This window comes from Chrysoperla carnea, chromosome 1 (genome assembly GCF_905475395.1).
Source record: "Chrysoperla carnea chromosome 1, inChrCarn1.1, whole genome shotgun sequence".
NCBI classification, from domain to species: Eukaryota; Metazoa; Arthropoda; class Insecta; order Neuroptera; family Chrysopidae; genus Chrysoperla; species Chrysoperla carnea.
In genome coordinates this window covers 55,984,140-56,006,269 of record NC_058337.1, presented here as the reverse complement: position 1 = coordinate 56,006,269, position 22,130 = coordinate 55,984,140, and the positions used below count along the sequence as shown (strand labels likewise).

Sequence of the window (22,130 nt, the reverse complement as noted above, 5' to 3'; positions counted from 1 at the left end):
TTACAAAAATAAGGAAATAAATTAGAATGCTAATATACTTGTTTAAAAGCAAAAAATCAGATCTTCATATCATCAATATTTTAATTTTAAAATATTTTTAGTTAATTGTTTATTGTAAAAAAAGAAAAAACTACCTGCTTTACAAATTTATAGGCTGCTTCGTATATAACTTTGGAAAACAAGTAGTTTCCAAATGGCAAACGAAGGAGCCTTTTTTTACCAAAAATATTTGTTGACTTAGAGAAACCACTCAAAAAGTGCTGATTAAAATTAACATAATCAATAACGGACTCTGGCTTTATCAAGTTTTATAGTTTGATTAGCCCCTTTTAAAATATATCTTCTGTATGAGTGTGTTATTCATACAAATGATAATACAAAAATGTTAAAATCGATTCCTTATTTGAATGAACAAAGAATAATCTCTAGTATAGTAAAATAATGTCGTACCCTTATTTCCATACCCATAGGAATTGAAAATTTAAACGGTTATTATTAATAACGCGAATTTTTATGCTAAAAAATTTGAAAGTATCCAATTAAAAAATGAATGGAAGCCACCTTGATGGAAGAAAATACAACTAACTTCACTTTCAGAAAATGCCGCACTATTAAATGTACCTATATTAAATTTCTAAATTTTATTCAATATTTATTTGATTTAAGGGCTCCGCAGATTTTCGGATAACTTCATAAATACATGAAATTTATATTAAATTTAAGCTTTTTAAATACAGGTGTTATCACTTACAGAAACAAAATGATTCAAGTTTCTATACTCTCGTAAAGTTTCTTAAGCGATCGCTCCATAGTGAAATGAAATATTAACGATGATTACACATCAAACTCATTCACCAGTTATATTTTATTTAGATCAAACGATCTACCTTTTTCATTCAATCAGTCTTTACAACGCCTAAATCAAATGTGATCTTTAAAATGTTGAGAAGTTAATTTTAACATTAAATTTCGTTATTTTTCAGTTGTTAACACTGCATTTTACCATTTTATAATACATTATTTTTGCTTACAAAATATATTCTTAAAATTTACGTTTGAAATTTACCGGCTGCTTTATCCACATTAGAAAGAGTTGAAAATTATACTACGGTACAAGCACACCTTTACTTTATTACACTATGTATCTGACGATATCGAAATTGATGAACTCATAAATACGGTAAAGATTTTAATTTATATAAAACAAGTAAAAACTAACAATTGACTGAGTTAATTGTTGAAATACCATGTATAGACAGTATTTATTACGCAATCGTTTATTTTTTAACGTCATATAAATAAAGAAAGATAGCCACTCTTACACACAAACTAATAAGAGTCTCTTTCTACTTCGTCAGTGGACATCCTACGGATCCAAGACCCCACGACACAATTGACCTATGTTGTTATTTACGAACTCAATCTCACTTTTTAGGTTCTCAGCACACTATACAAATTTTACCTTGATATGTTTTTTCGTTTTTGAGGAATTTTATGAACACATATACCAAAATTTTTTCGATATCTCCGTAGATATACTTTGAAAATGTTTATTATAGATTTTTCGTTTTGTCTGATTGTGGTCCATAAGAATCATTGCACCAAGAAAACTATTTCTTTTAAGAGAATTGTCCAATAGAAAGAAAACGATTTGTGTTCAGCTTCTATTGAATCCCTTTAAATCCTATTTTGCTGACACATTACATTTTTTAATACCTTATTTATCGTACCATAAAAAAACACCAATAAAAAAATACAATGAATTTTAAAGAAAAAAAGAAGTTGTTGAATCATAAAATGCACAGAAACACATCTTTTAACAACAACAAAAAGAGTATAAATATGATAAAATGAGATAACACACAACATAACGCAACGCATCGGTATTAGTTAACGCACACACATTACGACATGCCAGAAACGAGAGCACATAATCATCGTTTGCTTACTACGCTTATAACAACAATAACAACCCTTATTTTATTCAAAGTTTATTTCTTGTTTTGGCAATAAACTAACCCTTCCTTCCTTGAACAACGATATAATACAAACGACACATTCTCACACATTTAATTCGTAAGGAAATGTCGCGTCATGAGGACAATAAATTCAATTTCTTTTCATAATAATGTACAGCTTGCTTCAGAATGAACTACTATACCAAGATCCAGATAAACCAAAATTTTATTGTACTGTCGACTTTTTTCAATAGTGGGACACATCGATAAGACAAGTTATATAACACACACTACATGTAATTACAGAAAAATTATTTCAAGATAATTTGGTATATCGTTAAGATGTCATTGGACACGCAGGCAAGACAACTAGTAAAAAAATTTATCAAAGAATTATCGAACAAAATTTTTTAGAATTCTTACTGAATTTTTCTTTACGTTACTATAAGCATTACCACAAATTATGTGATCACTGACTTCAAAATCGAAAGAGGTACTCAAAACGTCACATGTTAGATTTTACAGATGGTCTCCTCATACTCTAGACATATAATTACTATTTTTAATACATGTTCTCCTAACAATAATTTTAGAACTTTTGAGAATTTTTAAGAATATATAAATTAAATAATAATATATTTCCAGTAAAAAAGAATAAATACAAAGAAAAGCTTTAGAGATACATATTTTTCTGTATAAGGTTTCAAGGTTTCGTTGTGATAAAGCATTTTTATCACTATAAAGACGTGCGTTTACCCGAATTCAGCTATTGCACAAACAATTACTGTCGTTTACATCGGCAGAAAAGTCAAAGAAATGCACACTTAAATAAAATTGAGATATATAGAACTCAAGTAAAACCACTTTGATGAAAATGCCTTAAAATTAATTTAAAAAAATGTGGTAGATACCACTGCTTTCTACTTTGAGAAATACTAAACTAGAATGAAAACAAAATTTTAATATTCCCAAAATAGTCGGAAACCAAATTCAGAAATCATTTATATTTTGTAGTCATACAAGATCAGAACTTTGCTCATCGCTATTCACCATCCATTTCCTTGGAAAATAGTATAATTGAAAATATCACAATCAACTGAATGACTCTGGCGTTCCAAAGGCCAAAAAGTGAACAGCAAATAACAGAATACAGAAGTTTCTTTTGCGACCACCTAAAAAGATACATTTCTTAATAAATGTATACATTCTTGTAGCACTCAATATTCAAGTATCAAATACTGTTTCATGTTCCAGTTGGTTCAGAGCATATCGCTTCGCATCATATCATGAATATCGTTCGTTGTATATAATATTTTCTTATAGTGTTTATTCACATTTTCGAATGTACATTTTCATTTGTTTTTAAAATGGAGACATCTTTTAAGAGTTTGTGTCATTCGTATGGTTGTTCATACGGTACACAAAATGAAGAGATCATATCTTTATTTACAATTATGTACAAGAAGAAGAATAATAAAATAAAAACATTATTAAATTGTTTTATTATTATTCTATTTTAAATAATTTATCACACTTTTATTACACATTTCACTTTTTTTTCTCTTTTTGTCACATTTTATACCTTAATTATAATTTTTTTTTTTTTTTAATAATAATTTAGCTGTATTTTATGTATAATTTGTATATAATTTTCTGTATATAAGATGAATCAAGAAATGGACGTAAAACCGAGGGAAAACTATGAAAATCCACTGCCAAAATTAGGTCTAGTACCTTAGCCTCATTCAAAAATGGTACCCTATTTTTATCCGAAAAAAAAACAAAACGGTTCTCAATTCAATTATATTTTGTGTATTACGCTTGATCTCCGCCAATTATGATCTGATTTTATTGTATCTTTTCCCTTCATTTCCTTTTATTGGATATGGTATGTTTTCGGAGTAACAAAAACTTTCTCCCCTAAGAGGAAGGGGGATTCAAAAATTAACAAATTGATTCTTTTCAAATTATCAATTTTCAATAGCTATACTATTATTAGGTAGTTGATTGAATGATTCACGTCATCCCGAGGGAGACGCAAAATTTTGGGGTACCTTGACCAATCGTTTTCAACTAAAGTGTTCCGAAACATACTTTACCTATCATGAAAATTTCTCCGGGCTTCGACTAGACGAGGCACAAACCATGATGCAGTCATTTAGGTTTACGCTAAGTTGGTCGTTATCCGAATAAGCCTTTACTTGAAGCTATTCAACACTGCTAAAATGTGATAAGCACATCAATGGTATAATTGAATCAAAAAAAGTTTTTATATTATGCTAATTTATTTTGGTTATTAATTTATGTAAATATTATTTGACACCGCTAATAACAAAATTTAATACACCAGTTAAGAGTGCACACTCTCTCATGTTTAGTTAATATATTGAGTGTTTACAACACGCAAAATACTTGTATTTGTTCAACATATGTTATTTGAATTGAAACAGACTATTTAGAAAATTCTTGACAATTTTTTTGATGAATATCTCACGGTATATACTAAACACATATAAATTTTAATCCATATTTCATATTTATCTTAAAACGAAAGTTTATTTTGAAATAATAGCAGACACATTTTAATATTCTTTTTGCCATCACTCTTCAACTTTATCCGTAGTTCGTCATTTGTGGTTCATTGCTTCACGATAAACAAATGGGCTACGAAAACTAATTGGAACTCCTTCACTTTTATAAATCCATTGAATCCCATAAAATTCCTAGCCTAAAAGTTGGAAATTATTTTTCATTGCAAATTTTTTGTAAATACATCGAATGAAAATGGGTGATAGATCAATTTTGAACCAATTAACACCAAATTTAAATCTAGTATTGGATTCACAACACCATGATTTCTGCTTGATAAATTGTTTTAAGAGTTTAAATTGTTTTTCTCTAAGAGAATCATTACATAGTGTTTAAATTTATTTTTGTATATTTATGGTAAAGATATTATTTTATTACGAAAAACAGTGCTGCTGTCATTCTTAAAGTAGGCAGATATTTATACTTCCCTTATACGTCCTTCCATTCACAATTTCTCCGAATACCACTTTAAAAGTTTTTTTAAATATCTTTAATTAAAAAACGTTATAAAAAACGTTAAAACAAAAAAAGGATTCCAAAAATCTATTTTTTTTAACAATAAATACTATGCTAGTTACGAGTTAGCCAATCCAAAAATAAAACCTCGCACATAGACGGATACATGTACACTAAACCTGCGGTAATTCAGTCCCTGTCTAATCCGACGCCCCTTCTAATTCCACATGCCTATCACAGAAAATACAATGCGGACTAATTATTAATAATTTTCATTATTGCATGTTTGAGCTGCTTTTAAATCACTCAGCTATTTAATTTGTCCGATTACAAGGTACTCTTTTCTCAAAAAGTTCTGGACTATAGATGGTCTGTGGTACTCTATAGTCCGAGAAATTCGATAATTCGAAACCGCCTGCAAAAACTTTTGTCGGAGTACCGCGGTTCCACTGTAATAAATATTGTCTATACTTAGAATTTTCAATACAAATTGATCCTTGGTATTATCAGACAAAGTTTGGAGCAATCCTTAGATATATATATATACGGACGGGGTGAAGCCGCAGGTAAAAGTTAATACGTACTTACATACAACATTTTCAATTCAAAATTCATCTTTTCTTGTATAATAATGTATGCATACATACAGGGTGTAAAATAAGAACATACTTCGCATGGCTTATGTGATATTGTGATAACACATTATAACATTGACCTTGGTTTTCAAAATCCTTTGAATGAACCAACTTTTGTTCATAGCTGATAAGAGAAATTGAATTGAATTGCAAAATTTTTACATTTGATTTTTGTGAAATTTAGTCAATGTTTTACAAAATAAATACAATCATATATCAGTTATCTTTGTTATTCAAAATATTCTCATTTCAATATATTATTATAAGAATTTGAATTGAAAAACTTCCATATAAGCAGTCTCCTAAGGAACAACCTTTCGAGAAAAAATACATTTTTTTAAAGAAACAACTTTCAAACTGTTTTTGTACATCTCTTTTCAAGTTTTTTTTTTTTTGATTTCTACAATTTTATATACAAAAAAAAATAGTTTTTCGGGATATTTTAGGGATGTATATTTTTGTACACACTGTATATTCTAGATATATAGCTCTACCCGTAGTATGTTAGAGACTAGTAACATAGTAATAAACGACTTCGTCTATAATCAAATAAAGTTAGAAACAAATATTGTTCAATTTTGTCTTAAATTTGTGTTGTTCTTAAAGATATTTTAGATACATACACTCATTTTTTCCAGTTCTTTTATATTTTCAACCTAAAAAGTCGAATCCCAGAACATTCAATTTACTTCATATTTTTTATTGTTCACTTTCTTCTTCGTATTTTATGGAACAAAATAAATAAATACCAGGTGTTTTTATTAAATAACGTTGTTATTTTAGCTGTATATTTATATGATGGGTTTATTAAATTTAAATTCCATCACCATAATGTTGAAATGGACTGAAATAAACTGTCTCATTTTATTGAAATCGAATTTTTGCCGTTTTGTCTATTTGCTGTGGTGTACTTCGTTGTATACTCACATATAGAAGTAATGGGTGTATGTATATTTATAAAAGTAATAATTTTTTATTTATAAATAAAAGCTATTTTACCTACTTGCAATTAAAAAGTCCAAAATAAAATTAAAGTAAAAACATTTAATGTAAAAGACCAGAAAATTAATCTTCCAAGGAAGGAATAAAAAGAAGTAAGGAAAAGTTTGCAGAATTTTGGAGCAAACATGTAAATATTTTCCTCTAGCAAAAGATGAAAGTTTTTAAATATTTTTAAAGCTAGTTTTCAAAAATTAAAAAGAAAAAAAAAAACATTCTGTATACAAATATAATACGTAAAATGATATTAAATGTAACATGATATAGAAATGTCGACATAGAAAAACGAAAAAAAAGTACATATACTTTTGTTAAATCAATTTGAAAATAATCTCAAGAAAAAGAAAATTGAAACATTGTATTAAATTTAAACGGAATAGAATTGAAAAATGTTTTTATGAAAGAATATTCTGAAGTGTCCAATCGAGAAAATAATATTGGAACAGTTTTAAAATTAATATTATCTTGAAAAAAAAAAATTGAAAGAAGAAAACTTAAAAAAAAAAGTAAATCGAATTCAATTGATATAAAATTTTCGATAATCTTTTTAGTTTATCTAAATGGGCCATTCAACAATTTTTACATCGAATACGGGAATATAAAAAGATCATGATTGTGTGCATTCACACGAAGTAATGATGTTATGGAGAAATATCACGTTTACTTGTGCATACTTGTAAACTCAGAATTTTAAAATTTATTATTGGAATTAAACGGCTAGGAAATAATATAAAGCAATAATATAAAATAATACTACTAAATTATTATTCGGGAACATGGACAAAAAAAAATACCTAATGTTCAGGGCTGGGTTAATGTAATTAATGGGTACGACTGAGTACAGGCGCTGGATCCCCGTGTGTTCTGGGGGTTTCCAACAATCAAATGAAAACAAATATGAAAAAAATTGTAAAAAAAATCAATCAGCAAATGGCTGATGGAATAAGCGAGCATACGATCTTCAATCGTAGATGTCTAAAAGTCGTAACTCAAGATGCTTATTTTACTTAAAGTAAAATTTACTGAAAAATAAAATTTTTCCCGGAGCACATGTATTTGCCTTCATAATATTTAATACTATATATTTTAGCACAGTGCTATTATGGAAAAAAGTTCAGTAAGAAGTCATATTTTATGTTATAAATAAAGGTCGAACTGACCAAAAAAACAAGTAAAATAATGTTGAAAACTTCGAGGGTACTCGATTTGAAAAATAATTTCTTTTATCCAAAATTGGTAAACGGGTAGAAAATACACTAAAATCATTTCAATCGACTATTCAGGCCAGACCCTATTCGTTAAATTGAAAGTTCCTGAGAAAAACATGTTTATTTCATTTGACGTTTTTCAACACTTCTGATTTTAGAAAATCCATTTCCCTGATAGCTAAAAACTTCCAGCGCCATCGTGTGAAGATATACGATGAAAAATGTTTAAACGAAAATTTAAATCACGATTTTTATTTAATAGAAGTAGAAAAACGCCGTTTTATTATCAATAACTTTAAACCAAAATCAACGTACGAGACACAAAATATATTATTATCAAATAAAAAAACAGAATTTGCTTTTGAAAAATTTATGCGTTTTTTTTCTATATGTGTATCGTTATCTTTTAAAAATACATACAAGCGAAAAGGTCGTTAAGTCGTCTACATGTCTGTTAGTTTAATAGTTTACGTTATACATTTTGTTTACGTTGATTGTAACCCGTTTTGGTATATATAATTTTCGTAAGATCTATCTACTACCATGAACCATATTTTTTTTTTTCATTTATATCAAAGTTTTATTATTTTTTCTTATATAATCAATTTTAGTTTCGCCTTGTTCCTTTCAAGCAATTTTTTGTTGGGATTCCGACGCGTATTTAACAAATAATTTATTTATCTTACACGAAAATTCTTTCGTGTAGAAAAGTGCCATTGCAAATCTAAAGAAAGCCATTAACTGTATTGGTACCAATGCCAAAATCTACTAAGAAATACAGCAGAACGTTCAATTTTCTAGGAAAGTGGGTGTACTGTCCTTCATTTGTTTCTGTATTGCAATTTGTGTAAATAATAATCAAAGCTGCATAAAATAAATTTTAAAATATATTAAGTGCCCATTTTAATAATATATGCGTTCAATATAATTATTTACAAACTTCAAAAAACTGATAAATATGTACAACTTGTACATATAGTATAATTTATTTACTACCAAGTTTTCAATTCTACTAATAACTACCTACTTAATTATTAATCGAAAAATTCACAATATTTAATATTATAATTAATGAAACTTATCTTGTTAATATACTTTAAGCTTATCTCGTTAAATTCAGTCTATATTTTATTATCCATCTCGTCCATACAAGTCCATATAACATAGAAACTTTAATAATAGCCTATCTGTTCAATAGTTTTCAATCGTTCTAATCTGTTTTGGTGGAGGCGCAGTGAAATTGTAAGAGATTGCTCTTACAAATGAAAATGCTGAAATCTAAAATGCGAAATAAAACCAAAAGAACTATATTTGAGAATTTATTCCGCAATTATCTTGAGTACAAACAACAGGCGTTGCTAGGTAATGTTTGTCTACAGAGCAAAGTCGTATCTATCGAATGTACATACATTCGATAGAATCGCAATTACAATGTCCTTGTAAAATAAAATAAAATAGGTTTAATAATCAGAAAAAAATAAATAATTGACTTTCTTTGCAAGTTAAAGATCGCTATTCCGCTCTATTGGTATACGATTGTCGTTGAAATTGATGAAGAAATAATCAATTTAGGTCATTATTTACTAAATAATTCGCTACGGAATTTCAAAAACTACTTTTTCCATTTTATTATAATATTAAATATTTCAATTTTCGATAATAATAATAATAATAATAAATTTTTAAGTAACTCTAAAAAACGACAAGAAAATATTTTTCTGATATTTATTTTGACTAGATCAGCATGTTTTCGAAAGTCCCATTTATACATTAAATAGTATATACTTTATTTGTCAAAATAAGAACATAAAAAAGAATTTAAGGACATAATAGGAGGAAATAATTTCTATCCTAAATATCAATAATAATAAAATTTATATATTTTTAGACAATAATAAAAAAACCATTGAAAAAAATTATTATCATTTGTTTAAATGATTTAATTGAAACTTAATTAGGTATTATTGCAAATGGATATTTAAAAGAACTCATTACAAACTTTACGATATAATTCATATATAATTCAGTATATAATTCATAGCGGAATTCATATATAATTCATAGGCGAAAGTAGCAAGCAATAAGCGTACTCCTTTACTTTAAAGAGCCAACGCAACCATAAACTAGTTATAGCCAAATATTAATATTTTTCGAATCAAAGTTACATAACAAAAAATTGCTCCTGACATGCTCCTTCAGAATATACAAATGCCCAGCATCACCTTAATAATTAATAATTAATTAGTTATTCATAATTAATAATTTTTTTTAATTTTTTTAATATAAATTTTTTTTTTATAATAATATTTGACGCTAACTAGTTTATGCTGCCGACGCATGAATCTGAATTAGGTTTTTAAAAACATGATACAATTAGAAAAGTCAAAATAACCACTAAAATCAATTTAATATATTGTCTTAGTCCGAAATTGATTCTTATCAAATAGTTTAATGATCTTTCGAAAAATGTCGGTATGGTATTCCTAATAGGTACATAAAAATGTCAAAATATTCTAAGAAACTTGATGGCGTTATTTTTAGCCACCATAAACACTTTTAACTTATGTTAAGTGACAGTTTAAATTAAAAAACAAATTATCTTTAATTTGGGCCATTCCGTTAATAAATAAAAATTCTATACATCTTTTATTAAACTACCCATGAAATCTGAATCCGTACTCAAAACTCTTAATAAGCTTAAAATCTTTAAAATTCGGGATATACCTAGCTTTATATTCACCCAAGGTGAAAATTCAATGAAAAACTTATGTTCCATTTGAAGAGCCTACCTAATGAAAGTCCACACAATGGGATGCGCAATTATAAAACATTGTGAATAAAACTGAAAAAGGAAACAAAACTTTCACTAATCCTGGGTAATTTTGGATACGTTCTTTAAAATAAAATTGAAATCTTCCACTAACTATACTCTCATGCAAATTTTAGGCCATACATTGGCTCACCAAAGCCTGCTCTATTGCCATATCGAAACATAACTAACATTCATATCTAAAAAAAATAATTTTTGATCTTTTGCTTAAAATACAAACAGGATAAAAAATACATGCATAGCAGAAAATTGGGCCAAACTTCATTACTTATAAAGAAAGTCCACGCTTTTTTTCTTAAAGAAGTTTTTATTTATAAATTTTTTAATTTATTGATTTTAATTATGCATCACAGAAACGTTTATCCAAATTCAATCAATGAGGCTTGGAGTTCGCAATATTTATTTCATCTATTTATGATCCCCTAATAACAAATATCATATAACCTAAATGTATAAGTAATGTTAGTACATATCTTCCCTAGGAGCGTAGGTTAATTCGACCATGAAGTAATGTCAATCGACCAATCTTGTAATCAAAAATTTAATTAGAAATTAATAAACATAAATATACCATACTTCGTTATGAATATCAATCAAAATATAAAATTGACCTTATCGAAAATATTTCAAATAAAATATTTATATGTCTATTAATTAACTATAAGTTATAGTATTTATGAACTATCATAAGTATACCTTATAGATAGATACAACCTACATTATAATCGTTAAATATTTAATAACGTGATCGTAAAATTCACATTATGTAGACTTTAACGAAACACTATTTAGATATTATGGTTTGTTTTGAGATTAATAATATTATTTAGGTATTATATCTTTACTTAACACAAAAACAGTTTAATTCAATTTTATTACAATAAAACCTTTCTAATAATGCAAAAGTTCTAAATGCACTTATTAACTTAAAACCAGCTTTTATTGGCATTCCTCTATATACTAGTAACAAGAGAAATTTACAAAATTTAGAAATTTTCTCTTGTTAAGTTTTCGAAAAGCGTACAGAGAATCGACTGGAAATTTTAACAAAAGACAAATTAAGTTCTCATTAATTGATAGACAAAATTTATAGTTTGGTCTCGAAACTCCTTAAGTATAAGTATGTTTTTCTGTGCAATTACTTTCACTAGAAACGATCTCTAATAATATGAAAAAAAATTATTTTAACTTTTGATAAAACTTTTATGTTAACACAATACTTAATTAACATCGCAAATGTAAACAACAAGAATGACAGTAAAAAATTTATCTTCGTTAATTATAATCACTTTAAGCCATATTTGCATCACTATTAGAAATTAACGTTAGCAGAAGTAATTAGAGATATGGTATGTCTTTACTGTTTAGATTTTTTGGACATATAATTTGTGAACGATGTATTTCATTATATTTTTTACATGTTTTTATTAACTCACTTTTTGTATGTACGGGTGGAATTTTGTAATTGATTTTAAACTAACTTCCCGATGAGCTAGAATAACAATTCATTTACATAGCCCTAAAAAGCAGAAAAAAATATTAATAATAATAATTATCATGTTTTTATAACAGACTAAAAAAAAGTATAAAATATTAAATGGCTATTAAATACTTGTAAGATTGGAAACGAAAAACATGGGGCTCATGGTGTCTTTTGCATGCGCCCGATGGTACAATATAATTCAAAATATCAACTTCATTAAATCAACTAAGAAAACATTAATGGGATACAGAAGTTTTTATATCATGATACTATAAATTATATTTATAAGATTTTCATAATATGTTATGAAATAAATGTTATCATAAAATCATATTTTATTTCATATTTTGCAACGTTTCAAAGGATACAATAATTAGAAGTGAGTACCAACAGTCCTCACGGTTTTTTTTAAAAAGTGACAGGAACAGGATAAACAAGTTCAAGATAACTGAAGATTTATTTTAGATACTTTATTTTTCTTGTTATTTTGAAAAAATCACTCGTCTTGATCATAATAAAATTTGATTAATGTAAAAATATTTTTAAAAGAACTTTTTCGCCATTAAAAACAAACATTCAAATATTTAATTTAATTTTTTTTTTTTTTTTTGCAGATGAACCGTCCCATTCAAGTAAAACCGGCGGACAGTGAAAATAGAGGCGGTATGTAAATTAATTTCATAAAATATATTTGTAAAAAAAAATACATACATTATAAAACATGGAATATTATCAATCAACGCTGCTGTAACGAATGTATTTTTTTTTTTTTTTTTGTAGATATAACTATATATGTACAACCAGACTTTTTCTTTATTATTCAATTTATCAACTCTTTATAAATTCTGTGATTTTTTTTACTGTCTATGTTTATAAAAATGAAACAGAATCTATAATGAAGCTATCCATATCTATGCTTTTTTGGTTTTTTACATTTACAGGATGGCCAAAATAATTATCCTTTGTATAATATACCTGCTTCAAACATTATTTTACATAGCATTATGAATAACTAGGCATACTACTTAATTTTTTGCTAATCAGCTTTTCTATTACCATAGTATATGATATATACAGGGAGGGTCATTTTAATTTTATACACCTTAATATCTCGTTTTGAATTTAACTTATTATAAAATAACTTTAAAAAAAGTTGCAGAGTTTGATGGCGGACATTTCAGTTCTTCGATTTTCTGTAATAGCCAATTTAGATTCTAAACGGTAAGAAATAGAATAAATTTCAGATTAGAAATTTTTGTTTAAAACGTTTTTTTGAAAAACGTTAGCTTTTGGTGAAAATGTGGCTTAAAAATATGTCATTATTGTTATATCGATAAACACTAAAACTTTGTCATGGACTTGTGTCATGACTAAGTCATGGACACAAGCGAATGTCCTCTATTGCCTTTGATAACTTTTAGCTAAAGCATTTTTCCGTAGTTAGCGTGCTTTCTTTCGATTAAATGCAATAACGACATATTTTTAAGTCTCATTTCTTCAGAAAACAAAAATGTATCAAACAAAAATTGTTAGTTTTTTTCTGAGGATCAACTTTCTAATTTAAAGTGTTAGTTAGCTATTAAAGAAACCCGAAGAACTATAGGTCCATTCTGATGCCAGAACATGATGCCCCCATCGAACTCTTGAATAGAATTTTTGTTTAATTTATTTTTTGATTGGTTGACTACAAAACGAGATATTTAGGAGTATAGATTTAAATGGCCTAACCAGTTTATGAATTATATGAAAGCCGTTACGTCCAGTCAGAGATGAGAGAGTAGGGCGTAAAAGATAGAGCTTATTTATTAAAGAATGGAATTTTCGTTATAAAGAGTATTTATTGTGACTTATTAAATCTCTCATTTCGAAAACGTCTCAGCAAAGCAGAAATTCTTCGTTAATCTCCTGAGCACGTCAGACGTTATTTACCTATTTCCTGAGCAATACTTATATTTCCTACTTTAAAAAAAATACGTTTCAGTTTCTGACACTGATCTTGAAGAGACTAAGCTCTCCTCGTCATTAAATCAGGTTTTAGAAAAGCAGTCATAGTAAGCTTTTGTTGCCACAATGAGTACTATCCTGAAAATTCATTCCTTAATAAATAAGCACCATTTTTAACAGGCTCAGTTTATTATGATAGTGGTAGATCCAAAACAAAAAAAAACATAACATGATTCCCAATTTTCTAGTAGACTTAATCAAAAACGATAATTTTCAAGGAGAACTCATACAATACTCCGTATTTAAATATCCGAAGGATAAATAATGAGGGCCTGATTGGTGCCTGTATGTCATATGCCATTTAATGTAGCAGTAGTTGGAAAATCATTTTAATCTAACATTATTTGAACTTAAGTGACAAGAATAAACGTTTTATACGCTCATAGAATCAATAAAATTTTCACTTCTGAAAAATGCATAAGACTTCCTGTAAACGTAAGCTTAATATTGAAACAAAATTAATTATTGATATGGATGGACGTCTGGATCACAAGAATTGATACATATAAATCTTGTATGTTTTATTTTAAATTTTTATGGGAAAGTTGTGATATCTTTTAGGCACATATTTAAAAATTGCCATAGTAAATACACTATATTTCATACGACAGGCATCTCTACTGTAATTATTTTTATATTAAATAATCGTTATTGCTTTTTCCACAATTTATGTTTTGCAATTAACTATTTTAACTCTCAGAATCGGTTGAATAAGTTAGGATACTCTTTCATTTTGCAATAAATTTTCATTAAAGATCGAAAGCTGTCCCGGACAGTCATTTCTCCAGGATTTTTATTTTCTTGACAAAGTATCTAGAAACACGGCCAGACACGCAGGCTAACACCAAATAAGAACAAAATAGACAAGTATCAAACAGTATATAAGACCGCAAAATGAATGCAATCCATTCGTATTGTACGCATTTGATACTTACTTATTTTCCCATTTAGATATTCCATTAGGAATAAAAATTTTAGACACATGCCGATAATTATAAACAAAATAAATGTTTTCTCGAATTGTATAGTGCACGAAGTTTGTAAAAACAATCTACTCTTCGATTCTTTAGAATATCATTTAACAATTACACATTTACAAATGAATATTATTTGCTTTAAGTTATCTATACTTTCCTCATAAAAACAATATTTCTAATCAATTAAATAAGAATTTCAGCGGAAGAGGTAAAATTTTAAGTATTAAGTAATTTTTCCATAAAGCGAAACGTGGCGAAGAAAATCGGACATCAAAGGATTGTAAGATAAGACAAGCAAGGGATTGATTTTGGTTAACTGTGTTTTATTAGATGTGATATTATATCTGTGTGAAAAAAATTAAATGAATCGATTTGTACAAAAATTGAGACAACTTTAACACACAGAATTGTTTTTTTAATTTTTCCATTGCAGAGAGTTGCATGTGGTATTCTACTAATCTTCGTCGACCATACAACAACATCCAAAAAACGATGTTCCAAGACACGGCAATAAGCACGGCAACAAATCAAACAACTTCTGTAATCTTCTCTTTGTTGTGGAAGTAAAGAGAACTGTGTGTATTCCAAAAAAAAATCAAACAAACTGTGTTCCACAATTGATTGAGTTATCAACCAACAAATTCAAATTCCAACACAAAAACAAGGATCACAAACAAAATCGAATCGACCAACCCACACAACCAACCGATCAACATCCATGGTCAAGTAAGAACCATGAGATCGTCTCACTCTGTTATATAACTACTCTTATATATCTCTCTCTGTCGTGTCGTTCGTCATATTGTTTTTAGGTTGTGTTGTGTAGTTGATGGTTTTTGAGCTCTTTTCTAGCAGATTTTAATTAATTAAAATAAATACCGTTGCTCGCTCTGTCTGTCTCTCGATGTTGTTGTTTTTTATTTTTTATTTTATTTTGTTTTTAGGTAAACATCACAAAAACCACCTCAAATTTATTTGTTCAAAATCAAAATCAAAATTTGCTGCAAATTTATCGATTTACATTTAGATTACATTTTGTACAAAGATAATTCATAATAAGAAATAATCTTGAAAACAGCTTAAATCATTGGCTAATAGCCACTTCGAACGATCTTATTCTTGACATACATGATAATATCGTTTCCATAAGTGAGCTACTTTCCTCTTGTTTCGTAAATTAATAACCTAACTTTAGATAATAAATCGGAAATAAAAACATCGTTTAGAATTTTGGTCTTGGCTTTTCTTAACTATTGTGATAAAAAATTGTATAGTTAATAACATTTTAGCACCCTAGAGGGGCTCTAATAAAAATTCGGATCAAACTTAACCGTCGTTTTAACCTAACTTAACCTTTTTTGTCTAATTACAATTTTTTAACAAAAAAAAACTTGCCTGGATACTTACAAAAAGCATTTTAATAAATTATTCGGTAATTTTCTAATTTTCATTAATCAAAAGGTTAGAAGTTACGATTGTATGACAAATATCGTTATGAATTATCTTTCCAAAAATATTTAGATAAAATCATCCAATGATTGGTTGATTTTCCATAGATATCTCTCTCAAGAAATTTTAAACTTAGATCTGCACATAATTATTAAAAGCAGGTGGGAATAAGGAACGTTTGTCCAAAATTATGAATAGTTGCCAATATTGACAAAGATATAAATTTAAATGATTTTTTTTCGACCAAAATTTTGTTCCTTATTAACACTTGCCGTAAAACTTGTACTAACCTTTAATTGTAATAATTGTATTACATAAAACTGAGAAAGATATTTTCATTTTCCACAATTTTTCTCTGTTTTATGTACATAAAAAATAATTTAAATGTGAGAATCGATAAAGCATCCATTATTCAAAAAAAAAAAAAAAAAATTATCACAAAATAATTTTGGCAAAATTTTTTACCAGAAGCAAATAAGATTCCAGCTAAATTTAAATATTGAATGTTGTGAACTCCTAGGCAGTCCCCTCTCAACCCTTGCTAGCTGTAGATTGAGACATTTAGCTTCACTAAAACAAAAATCGAAATGCCTGCCGAAAATTGTTTCATAAAGACAATTTTCAGTTGTATATATTTTGATGTTCCACAATGTGTTTTTTGGAAATGCGAAAGGAGCTCTGTTATCTGGGTGTATTTCTGTATGACTTAGTTATTATGTTGATGGCTAAATGTTTTGATCGATCATTTTAATTTTGTGTGACCAATGTTGTGATTAGCTGATGGTAATCGTACTTCAGTGCACCTGCAAAACATATAGTGTGAATCGTTCGTTATTTTTTTATAGCCAGTGTCGTAATTTTGAGCGTTGTATCAAAAACTCAAAGACTCCTAAAATAATTATTAATCAAATTGTTGTAATTAATTGTATTTTAATAAATTATTATCTAGTTTTGTAAATTTATGCAAAATCTAAGAAACAAAATACAAAATCGTTAGCTCATTTTAAGTATTGCTACTATTAGACATAATAATACATATTATTTTTTCTGTTCTATTTCATAACAGATCGAAAGCTGTTTGTGGGTATGCTCAGTAAGCAACAAACGGAAGAGGATGTTAGGCAGTTGTTCGCTCCATTTGGAACAATAGAAGAGTGTACTATATTACGTGGACCTGACGGAACAAGCAAAGGTATATTTTCATTTTGTACTTATCGAATTAGAGACATTAGTTAACTTTTACGTTGTTTCTAGGTTGTGCTTTTGTGAAATTTAGCTCACATCAAGAAGCGCAATCAGCAATTAATAGTCTGCACGGTAGTCAGACTATGCCGGTAAGTATTTTAGATACAAAAGCTGAAATATCATTCAACTCTAAAAATTTTTGTTCTATTTTAGGGAGCTTCTTCCAGTTTAGTAGTGAAATTTGCAGATACAGAAAAAGAAAGACAGTTACGTCGTATGCAACAAATGGCGGGGAATATGAGTCTCCTGAATCCATTCGTATTCAATCAATTTGGTGCCTATGGGGCATATGCACAAGTAAAAAATATTTTTATTGAGAACAAACATAATTATGATTACTAACAATTTTTTTTTACTTTATAGCAACAAGCTGCACTTATGGCTGCAGCCACGGCACAAGGTACTTACATAAATCCAATGGCTGCATTGGCATCACAAATACCACATGCAGCATTAAATGGTATGGCCAATTCAGTAGTCCCTCCTACCTCAGGCACTGGTAATGGACAACCAGTTAATGGTGCAATCCCAAGTTTACCGTCCCCAACAATGCCAACATTTAATATGGCAGCACAAACGCCTAATGGACAACCAGGTGGCACTGAAGTCTATACTAATGGCATACCTCAAACTTACCCTGGACGTGAGTAGCTGATTATATTATATATATTATATTATATTTATGATATTTATGTTACTAACAAGTGCTAATAAATTTATTAAAACTTTAGATGCCCTCCATCTTTCTATACCAACTCAGGGTCTTCCCAATGGTGAAGCAGCTTTGCAACATGCAGCTGCATATCCTGGTATGCAACCATATCCAGGAGTTGGTGAGTTTGTCAACAAATTTTTCATCTTCTAATAGATAGTAAAAGAAATAATCATGGCAGTTTGGAGATTATTTTTAAATCAGTTTATAACTGTGGCTTTAATAAATTCAAAAGATTAACCTTAAAACTGCAATGACTAATTTATATCCTCGAAACTATGCATGCACTTTCCTTCTTAATGGTGAATATTTTGATGTTTATGTGGCTTATTCTAAAATGGCTATAATTGCCAACTCTAACCTGACAAATAAATACTTTCCTAGCTATTTTCTTACTTCCAAAACTTTTTTCATCGACTCTCGCATGCCCCTTAAAATGTGTGTATACTTTATGTAGTTTGTTGCTTTTAGATCAATATCTACATAAATTTTCCCTCTTCGAAGTTCCATAAACAAACATAATTCCATTAACCCATAAAAATATTGTGTGTGTTATATATTATATGTTAGCAAAACAAAGCAATGCATGCTAGAAAAATGTTTGTATTGAAGTGCATTTGATATCTTTAAGTCTGAGTGTTACTGAATTTGTCGGCAGCTTATCCCGCGGTATATGGACAGTTCCCGCAGCCCATACCTCCACCGATGTCTACTGTAGCCCCTACTCAAAGGGAAGGTAAGAAAGCATACATTCTAGCGGCTAATTTAGTAATATTTATCTCCATTATAAAATTATCCCGAAAACATTTATATTTTCTCTTTTTCAAAAATTTCAAAACTTTTGTCGCTAGTTTTTAACACTTCAGAAACAGAACCATCAAAGAAGACCACCTTCCAAAATTAATATAAATATATACGTTCCATGTCGTAATGTCTGTAAAAAAAATTAAATGTGGCAAAAACGTAAAAGGTAATGGCGATAACAATTTAGGAAAAACTTAGAATTGACAATTGCTATAATTATATAAAGATATTTATACACAATTCGATACCGAGTTGAGCCTAATACTATCGCCATTTCCTTGGATGGTTGTTTATTAAATGTTCTCAATTTAAATGTCGAACGAAGTCAAAATGGTTGTTGCATATTCGTTTTTCCATGTGTCTCAGTGTTTTGATATTACTTTTAAGTACACATTACTTTAATGTTTGATGTTGTGACTTTCATTATAAATTACTGGATTGCACTCGAATAATATAAATAAATAAAAATTTTATTGAGACACTCTTAAGAAAGGAATTTTAAAATAGAGAACTTACATGACGTTCAATCAAAAATAAAAAAATCGCGAATTATTTATCATTATTGTAAAAAATTTTATGACAATATTCAAACAAAAATTTTCTTTAAATAACAGTTGCTTGTATTTGTCCAGGATGCTCGATTTCTGGCCCAGAAGGTTGCAACCTATTTATCTATCATTTACCTCAGGAATTTGGAGATGCGGAACTTATGCAAATGTTTTTACCATTTGGTAATGTAATAAGTTCGAAGGTATTTATTGACCGAGCCACGAATCAAAGTAAATGTTTTGGTAAGTTTAATAAAAAAATTCACATAAATAATTATCCAAGGTGACAAATTTTCTGGGGGATTTTTAAAGATAATAATTTAATCGAAATTTAATATTTAAATAAATAACATGTAATCTTGACATTTTCCCAAAGGTATAAAAATTTCTCAATCTTTTAGCGTCTTTAAAAAAGTTATTACCTACTGTACAGTTTTTACAATACTCTGGAAAAGAACCGATCTAATAAAAAAATAATAATTTTTAAAAACTTAAAAAAGTTTTTTATACAAATTTATTTTTGATAAAACATTAAAACGCTGTTACACATTTTTCAATGACTATGATTCATGTGGCAATATGTATTTATAAAATAAATACACATATTGGTTAGTAGCTTAGAACTTATATAATATTTTCGAATTTTATCATGATAATTATTGTTAGAAATGGAACCACACAATGTGTATAATGTGGAGAACTATTATTCGTACAGGGTGTTAAAATTAATACAATAGAAAACAGTTTAAAATATTTTTAAATGGTCGACAGCGTTTTGATGTTTATTTTAAAAAACTTCTAAATAAAAATATTAAATTAACCACACGGTTTTCGGAAGAAAACCAATAGATTTCGATTTTTTATACATTAAAAACTTTTCTATTTATATTAATTTATAAGTTATCTTTCATGGTATGTGATAACGGTTTAAATCTTAAATCTTGAACTTTTGTCTCCTCGGAAATTGTAAAATTATTATTTAAACCACTAATCTGTAAACAAATTAACGTTCTATTACAGGTTTTGTATCATTTGATAACCCAACAAGTGCACAAGCAGCAATTCAAGCAATGAATGGCTTTCAAATAGGAATGAAACGTTTAAAAGTTCAATTGAAACGACCAAAAGATGCAAATAGACCGTACTAACCTCTACCGAACCATAGGCTTCTTTTACATCATCCAAAATTAAATCAAATGTGCAATCAAAGCCAAATATTAAATGATAAGCCATTATTTATTGAACAGCCACATCATCCGACACAACTATTTGTGAATGATAATAATATTATAGATACATTAAATAATCCATGCGTATATTTCTACTTAACCAATAACAATAATAATATAACATCTACACATCAACAACAGAACCATAGCAGTAACATGAATAACACTGCTGAGGGTATTGAATTTAAAAAAACATATTACTATATTTAAAAATAGATAATTTTAATTATTTATTAATTTTTAATAACAAAATAATTAAATTAATATATATTTAACAAAATCAACTATATTTATAAAATATTATAACAATTTATTTTCGGGTAAATTACAAAAAAAGAAAAAACTAATGAACACTATATTAAAAAATAAAACTAACTAAACTTGTGTGATAATTTAAATGTCACAACCATAAATGATGATGCTGCATTTACAACAAACTTCATAGTTGTTATGTACATAATAGATCAGTGATACGCGATATCATTGATCTAATTCATATACAACTCATGTGAAGAACAAACATTCTCTATTAATTTAGATAGTTATGATGCTCTATAATATAACTTAGCAAATATTTAAACCAGCTTTTTCTTTCTTCGCGCGATTAACAGAAAAAAATGGTAGGGGCCTTGATAACGAGAGTTAAAAAAATCAACACACCTAAAAAAATATTGATGCCACAATCGAGAAATCCCAAATGGGCTGTGATAACAAAATCAATGTTTGTAATGTACAGGCCGTTTTGTTTTTTTCTCGTGTTTATATAGAATTTAAAAAAAAAAAAAACTATTTTAATAAAATAAATATATTAAAAGATAAAAAGATAAATATATTGTACATTTTTTCACATGTGTTTCTTTGTAAAACTGTTATATGTGTAATTTATATAGATATATATTGCGTGGAATTTCAAGAAATAATATTCGGGTGTGTTGCTACATTATTGTCAATATAATCTCGATTTTCAAGGTTTTTATGCGTCTATTATCTGCCATCATCAATAT

The 22,130-nt window shown here is 27.8% G+C and overlaps 1 protein-coding gene across 6 annotated transcripts in view; it reads left to right on the top strand.

Moving 5' to 3' along the window:
- The window catches only part of LOC123301882 (CUGBP Elav-like family member 4), a 562,025-nt gene extending 540,752 nt beyond the window's left edge, over nucleotides 1-21,273 (top strand). The window contains exons 1-11 of one of the 6 annotated variants that reach the window (XM_044884842.1): nucleotides 8,639-8,656; nucleotides 12,773-12,821; nucleotides 17,655-17,780; nucleotides 17,843-17,922; nucleotides 17,987-18,130; nucleotides 18,197-18,293; nucleotides 18,327-18,476; nucleotides 18,565-18,666; nucleotides 19,204-19,281; nucleotides 19,964-20,140; nucleotides 20,918-21,273. In XM_044884842.1, coding sequence (XP_044740777.1) covers nucleotides 12,773-12,821; nucleotides 17,655-17,780; nucleotides 17,843-17,922; nucleotides 17,987-18,130; nucleotides 18,197-18,293; nucleotides 18,327-18,476; nucleotides 18,565-18,666; nucleotides 19,204-19,281; nucleotides 19,964-20,140; nucleotides 20,918-21,045 — 1,131 coding nt within the window. In that variant the 5' untranslated portion in view covers nucleotides 8,639-8,656 and the 3' untranslated portion in view covers nucleotides 21,046-21,273. Of the gene's footprint in view, nucleotides 1-8,638; nucleotides 8,657-12,772; nucleotides 12,822-15,610; nucleotides 15,866-17,654; nucleotides 17,781-17,842; nucleotides 17,923-17,986; nucleotides 18,131-18,196; nucleotides 18,477-18,564; nucleotides 18,667-19,203; nucleotides 19,282-19,963; nucleotides 20,141-20,917 lie in introns of those variants that run through there. The other 5 variants (XM_044884843.1, XM_044884839.1, XM_044884831.1 and 2 more) reach the window with 5 other exon arrangements.
- The last annotated feature ends 857 nt before the right edge of the window (nucleotides 21,274-22,130 follow it).